Source organism: Octopus bimaculoides, chromosome 9, assembly GCF_001194135.2.
Source record: "Octopus bimaculoides isolate UCB-OBI-ISO-001 chromosome 9, ASM119413v2, whole genome shotgun sequence".
Taxonomy (NCBI): domain Eukaryota; kingdom Metazoa; phylum Mollusca; class Cephalopoda; order Octopoda; family Octopodidae; genus Octopus; species Octopus bimaculoides.
The window spans coordinates 58,274,932-58,282,909 of NC_068989.1; the positions used below are offsets into that span (position 1 = coordinate 58,274,932).

At 34.5% G+C, this 7,978-nt stretch overlaps 1 protein-coding gene across 1 annotated transcript in view; it reads right to left on the minus strand.

Annotated features, from left to right (window-relative positions):
* LOC106871022 (proton myo-inositol cotransporter) overlaps positions 1–7,978 on the minus strand; it is a 40,951-nt gene that overhangs the window by 13,797 nt on the left and 19,176 nt on the right. The window contains exons 3-7 of the mRNA XM_014917281.2: positions 7,953–7,975; positions 5,999–6,113; positions 3,812–3,975; positions 2,207–2,315; positions 539–777 (exon numbers count right to left, since the gene is read on the minus strand). Coding sequence (XP_014772767.1) covers positions 539–777; positions 2,207–2,315; positions 3,812–3,975; positions 5,999–6,113; positions 7,953–7,975 — 650 coding nt within the window. The remainder of the gene's footprint in view (positions 1–538; positions 778–2,206; positions 2,316–3,811; positions 3,976–5,998; positions 6,114–7,952; positions 7,976–7,978) is intronic.

Consider the following 7,978-nt stretch of genomic DNA (forward strand, 5'->3'; position numbering starts at 1 on the left):
TAAAAAATAAAAAAAAAAAGATATATATATATATATATATATGAGTACAGATGGCTGAATAGAGTAAATAAAAAACACCTGAAAATTCAGTTCGTGTCTTCTCATTTGCACAATGTCTTCTCCTCCACCCACCCACCCTCATCATGTAGAGAACCATCAATGTAAGGGGGATAATAATGACATAAATCGTTATAGTATTTTGGCAAAGATGATATTGTTCAACCCCACCAAATCTGGCTTGACAGAACAAATCTACGATCAAACGCATTCCAGCTATAATCATCCCATATTTTTAGTGGGGTATTATTTATTACCCCATATTTCTGATGGTGCTTATTAGGAGTGAAGTATCCAATGTGTCCTCTATCTTTTCATGATAGTTGGCTGCTAATTTTAGCAGGTCACCAACCACATAGAGATTCCCTAGTTAGCTTAGATGACCATACTAATGTGTGCTGGTGAATATGGTAGTACAAGAACAGATAGAAGAGTATGAATTTTGATCAATATGGAAGAACAACGATAGCTGTAACATTACCTGGAGAAAATGACATCAGGTATAAGACAAGTCCAAGAATGGCTGACCAAGAATAATCTGAAGGACAGAAGTCAAGTGCAAATATTTCATGATCGGTAGTAGAATTAGTTTCAGTGGAACAGATATCTGAATCATCAGAGGAATTTCCTTTTGGCAAGCAGTAACCAAATTTCACTGTGTGTCCATTATCAGTGTATTCAAATCCACATTTGTCATCCATTATACATGTATCACAAGTGCTGGATGTGAAGAAATAAAAAAAAGAAGAGAAAAATAAAAAAATGATTACATTTAGTGTTTGTTTTGGGAGCCATTTTTCCATTTTTATGAAATCAACATGGGTGAAAATAAGAGGGAAACTAGTTTCAGTGAAAAAAAAGTATCGAACTATCTCATCTTATAGAATGAGGAAAGGGAACTGTTTTATATCTGAAGATCAAATCAAATTAAATGAAATCTAATCAGACCCCATAAAGAAAATTTTATGAAATACAAAGGTACATTCCTGAAGTTTTGAAACTTTTTAGGAGAGGCAGTTATAACTGTTCTAGATTATTGTAATTTTAGTACATCATTACAATACATCTAATAAGCTGGGTTGAACAGTTTGACAGGAGCTGGCCAAGCAGAAAACTGCACCATGCTTCTGTGTCTATTTTGACAATCACAAACTACCAAGCAGTGTGGACTGAGTGCTTTTTACGTGGTATGAGCACATGTGAGGTTATAGTTTGATTGCTGATTTCAGTAAACAAACGTTTGTACTCTTGTTGGCTTGTCAGAGTAGCTTTCACTGAAGAGACACACAACAAGGTCAAAACACAACTGTGTCTCAAAGTCTCCTTGTGCCAGTGAATTACATGTTTTGAACACAAATCATCTAAAGGGAGGAAATGTTATCTAATGGCAAACAGCAACAGCAATCAGCATATCCACATTTGAATCTGCTATGATGCATTGAGAACAAATAGATACATAATGGGAAAATGAAATTATTGTGAAAATATAATTATAAGTTTGAAAAAGAAACAAAAATGTAAACTGAACTGTTAATGATCTTTTAAGAATTTAAGAACATTAAAAATAATTTATTTTCTAAATTTTTTTAAGGTTTCTTAGAGAAGAAATAATAGTACCCCAAGCCATTCTGCAAGATCTCTAAGATCAGTGGATGGAATTATCAAAAGACTGGCAATCTGGATCAAATTCTTGTGACAGAGTGAACTCTGATAAGGTTACCCAAGAATCAGGTTGAGGTATTAAAGCAATCAATGAACCAGACAATGTAATCACCAAAAATATACTTGTTTTTGCAAAATCCAGACTTTTTTTCCAGAAGGCCACACTTAAGGGACTTGAAAGCTGCAAATTCCTCGTCCCTATAAACATTTTACTGTGTTGCTATATAAGACACAAAATTTTGTTTGCTTTAGTTATTTTTATCTCTAGAAAAATTAGATACACTAAAAATGCTTATTAGAAATTACTTATAGAAAATGTGTATTTTATGACAAAAGATTGGATTATCATATACAGTTCTGGGTTTTAGAAATTATAAACCATAATATACCAAACAATAGATTACCAGTAAATGCATGATTGAAAACAAAAATTAAATCAACAGAAAAATGACTGAAAAATTGAGCAACTTGATCATGGTTTTTTTACCTGTAGCTGCAAAGGTTATTCTCTAAATTTGTTTGATTCAAGTTCTTTGGTGAATTTACGGCAGACAACTGGAAACCTATTGCTAATATTGAAAGACTGACAAAAACACCTAAAGCAATGAAGAGAAAAATAACCATTATATAAGAACAATGAATAATGGAAGACATGCAGAACTCTAAGAGAAAAGTATTGGTATTAAAAGGGACTCTAACAAGGACTTCAAAATTCTAGAATGGTCTAGTGTTATAGAGCCAGTATTTCCTATGTATTAAAGAAAGTTTAGTTGTTTCTTCACTTTTAACTCTTTTGATAACTACCTGCCTGATACCACCCTCAATCTACAATACAAAGTTATCTTAACAAATTTTTCATTCTCTTCCAAATTAATTGAAGTGAAAGCAGTGAGTATTAACAGAAATTTAGTAAAGAAATGGTTAAGAAAAAATAACATTATTTTCTTTTTATTGCAATTATGTTACCTTTGTTGAATGTGTTATATCATGAGACAGTCCAACAAGATCATTTCAGTGTGGAATTTTAATGAAAATGATTGGCAATATTAATGTAGATATTTTTGTAAAATTTTAAGTTAACATTCAGGAGAGGGGAAATAAGTTCCAGAATGAAGGAGTCTTTTTAAGGATAGATTCTGTGTAATGTTCAAACTTCAATTTGAAAGGTGTTGAACAACCAGATGAATGCTTTAAAATATTTAATTTCATATGCCTTTACCATTTATATCCTACAGTAGGCAAGTATTAAACAATGGAGTTCATTGAAGCTAATTATTTATTTTTTCTGTGAAAACAATGCAACTCTGTCTAATCAAAAGAAATTGGTGTTTTGGAGATGGTCCAAAAACCAATGTAAGCACAACTGGTAAGAAGCTTACAGAAAGATGCATTAGATAATTCCATAACAGGACTGAGGCAAAGTCATAAAATTGGAAGATCAAAATTCATCACACTAACAAGATAGCAATGGCATAGAGCCAGAAGACTGACATTAACCTTTTTGAAACCGACCTGCCTGAGATTCTCCCTGTTCTATGATACAAACCTTCTGTTTCAAAGTGTGCTAATTTAAAATCTTCCAATAAAATTTCATGTTAATTTATTATCAACTTAATAATAACAGTGATGTCCAGACTACAGTGGGGAAGGCAAGCCACTGTATTTAGTTAAAAAGCAATGATGAGCAATGACTGAAAGAATATTGAGCAAAACTTAATAACCAATTGATCTAGCAAGCAAAGCCTCATTTCAATGGTGCCATCAAGAAGAAGGCTTCGAAACAGTGCACATTTTCTCCTGATGACCCCATAAACTTGCAAGCATCTAGTATGCTGAGCATTCAACTGGTAGCACTTGCATCTGCAAGTTGTTTGCAAAAAATCTAAATTCTTCATTATTTTCAAAATTAATTGAAACCAAAGAAGTGTATTTCAACAGAAACACTGTAACAAGCAAGTTAAATAAAAAAGCGCTTAGGGCAATCCTTCAGTTTTAAAAATGACCATACAAAATGGATGTACAAAAGGGATCCATTTTGAAGTACACAGACATAAATCATTAAAATATTAAAAGATGGAGAAACTTTTTTCACCTGCCAAACTACCCATTGCCAGTTTTCGTCGACCAAATCTCTCAATCATCCAAAGTCCACTGAAGCCAGCCAGAAAGTTGACAGCTGCAGTTAGAGAAGCATACCAAATTGCCTTAGATTCATCTCGGATACCTGCCATTTTTATTATTGAAGCACTGTAATACCTGTGGTAAAAGATAATGATTACTTGTTATTCATTTGTTGGCTACTAGTGTGAATGGTTTAGACAACTAACATCAAACACAGTAAAGTTTTATCTCTCAGTGAGAATCTTCAGAAACTAATGACAATAACCTGAAGTTGTTGATATTCCCTTTGCATAGCAGCTTGGCAAGTGTCTTCTATTACAGGCCTAGACTGACCAAAGCCTTGTGAGTATATTTGGTAGGTAAAAACTGAAAGGTATGTGCATGCATGTGTGTGTGTAAGTGTGGTGGGGTATGTATGTATGTAAAGGGTAAAGACCCCCTTTGGTCATGAATGACCATGGTATTGCACCTAGGAAGTTCCCCTCCAAAACACAAGTTCAGGCAAGGTTTTTTATAGAAGACCAGTAGTCACCCATGCATATCAGCCTCCTCTCTCCATGCCACTGATATTATCCAAGGGAAAGGCAAAGGCCAATACAGCTTGGCACCTGTGACATCGCAACTCATTTCCTACAGCTGAGTGAACTGGAGCAATGCGAAATAAAGTGTCTTGCTCAAGAACATGACACACAGCCTGGTCTGGGAATCAAACTCATTACTTCATGATTGTGAGCCTGACGCTCTAACCACTGAGCCATGTGCCTGTATGTATGTATGTATGTATGTATGTATGTATGTGTCAGTGCCTCCTGATCATGACACTGCATGAATAAATTGCAAATTAGGGTCACCATCATGCAAGTACAGTCATCTGTTTCCAGTCTATGAAAACATTTTCAATCATTAGGAAATATGACTTTACATGGAGACAAATGAAGGCTGCCAGCAAAGATATGCAGCCATACGAAAATCTGCCTCAACAAATTCTATGCAACCCATGCAAGTATGGGAAAAGTGGATGGGAGAACAACAATGATGATAACCAAATGGCCCTCTACAGACTTTTTAATCGCAGAGAAAGTTTTAACATTTCAGTCAGTAATTCACTGCAAAACATGCATACCCTACATTCAGCACTGACAAATAAATACATAATTAAAAAACAATGTATTACATAAACACATCAAACTATTCTTTTACTGGTTTAAGTCATTAGTCTGTGGTCAAGCTTTGGCACTACTTTCAAGAGTTTTAGTGAATATTGACTTCAGTATTATAGTCAATATATTGAATTCAATATTCTATATCTTCATTTTATGGATGCTGTTTACACACACACACATATATATACATGCCAGTGACACGTAAACGGTACATGTGCCAGTTATAGATATATGGCACCCAGTACACTCTGTAGAGAGGTAGCGTTAGGATGGCATCGAGCCGTAGAAACCAAGCCTAAATATACTGGAGCCCGGTGCAGCTCTCCGGCTTACCAGTTCCGGTCAAACTGTCTAACCTATGCCAGCATGGAAAACGGACGCTAAATGTTGATGCTGCTACTGATGATGATGATGATGGTGATGATAATGCCGTCAACACTTATTTTTACAGAGTTACTGCCCGTTAAAAACATAAAGGGAGGTAACTTCCTTTGTTTTGCTGGTTTACACTAATACATATTGTTATTCGTGTACATCAATGTTTCTCAAACATTTTTTACGTATGGATCCCCTATATTCCTATTTTACTCAAAGGAACCCTCCTAGCCATTCGACGTTTAAAAAAAATCATATTATATTTTTATAATTAAATATTATTAAGAATGCATAAAAAAAATTGTTAAAATATTTTGTGTATCGTAAAAGTATTTATTGCAAATAAACTTTAACAACAAAATCTTATATGGACCTACAAGAGCCATATGGACCCTGGTCGAAAACTACTGATATACATAAACATGTATATATAATGGGCGTCAACACAGTTTCCAAATGCTATTGCACTTACAAGGCATTAATCGACCTACAATATATAGGTGATAGCTTTGTCCCTACCTCTATAACCCTGTGATTGCAAAGCAAAAGTCTTAACTTGGTTAGCCATACCTGCAACAATACACATTAGGGAAAATATTGAAGAAACAAGTAACACTTACATTACAGTATTAATACCACATAACTGTTGGAAGAGCTGTAAACCACAGCCAACTATTAAGGCACGACATACTGTTTTGCTATGATAGATTCTCTTGAAAGTATTGATGAGACTACCTGAAAAATACAGAGGAGTTTTTGTTAAGTCATTGATAACATACTTAAAATAGTAAACATCAAAAGCATTTCCCAAAGCATCAACAGCAATCAGCATCATAATCAACAGCAGCAGCAGTGTTTAAACATCCACTTTTCCATGCTTGTATGAAATGGATAGAATTTACTAAAGCAGATTTTCTACTGTTTGGATACCCTTCTTGTCATCAACCCTCACCTGTTTCCAAGTAAGGTAATATTTCTGCATGGCCAGACTCATTTTCACATAAGGTTGAAAATTAAGGTTACTGCTTGTGTGATAATGAACCCCATTTACAAATATCACACGATGTTAAGACACACACATGGCTGGATGGATAGCTCAAGGATAATAGTAACATTGATAATCAAGGTAGTCTATCATGGACCAACGACCAGATTATTAACTCTCACTTTGAAGGGTATGCGTTTGTAATCCAGGAACAGGAAATAACCAAATACTTGATGCAGAGAGGAGCAGAAAAAACACCAAAATGTGACAACCAATGAAATCTCTGTGGAGTTATCACTGAAGATATCACCCACCTCATAAGCAGTTGTCCAAAAATAACATTGCAATATTATCTACCAATGAGACATGATGTTGTAGCCGAGACACTGTATAATGAGATTCATCAGGTGGATAATCCCAAGGTCAAACAGATAAGAACCTACAGTATGGTAGAGGTCAAAGCCACTAATATGAAAGAATACTGGTGGAACGTCCCAATCAAAATCTCAATAAATGTAAACATAATAGACTGGATATGATGACTTGGAACAAAAAGAAACTATACACAATAGTAAAAATTAGCAGCCCAGCAGCTGTCAACATAAAGTGAAAAAGAAAACACCTATGCTGAATTATTTAGAAACTTGTAGTTGCTCTATCCAGATTACAAGTTCAGGTTTATACTTGTAATTATTGGGGCACTGGAATATGTAACAAACTGCCTAATTAGACATCTCAAAACCAGAGAGGAGAAAGCTAATTTGAAGACAAGAGATTCAAGCCATCAATGGAAGTGTAAAAATTTGTAAAACTTTCCAGAAGTTTAGCATTTGAGTATATATGCACATATATAGAACTATATGTGACATTTGTTATTGTGCCATCTGTAACTTTACGGATTTTGGCATCCATTATCTTATAATCAAATATAATAACTTTTTTTTTTCCTTTTATCTGTTTCAGTGTGGCCATGCTGGGGCACTGTCTTGAAGAACTTTTAGTCAAATGAAATGACCCCAGTATTTATTTTTGTTTTTTTGTTGATTTTTTTTTAAGACTGGTACTTATTATATCGGTCATTTTTGCCAAACCACTAAATTATGGGAACATGAACAAACCAACGTTGGTTGTCAAGTAGTAGTTAGGTACAAGCAGACACAAAGAAACACACACACACGCACACATATATATATGATGGGCTTCTTTCAGTTTCTGTCTACTAAATTCATTCACAAGGATTTGGTTGGCCCAAGGCTATAATAAAAACACTTGCCTACAGTACCATGCAGTAGGACTGAACCCAGAACCTATGTGGTTGGGAAGCAAGCTTCTTTCCACACAGCCACATCTGCAAATTTTGTTATCCATTATCTTAAAATAAAAAATAATGGTAAAACACTTGACATGTAATCACAGAGATGTGAGTTCGAGTCTCATGGCTGGCTGGCAACGTATTTTTCTGCATTATATGGATAATTTATCCTGATCACACTATTTATAGCATTATCACGCGTTTGAGAAATAAATTTATTTCGGTATCTTAAAAAATAATAAAATAAGAATACAAAGAAAGAGCTTGTTGTAATTACCATGCACTGGATTACTTTTGACACTT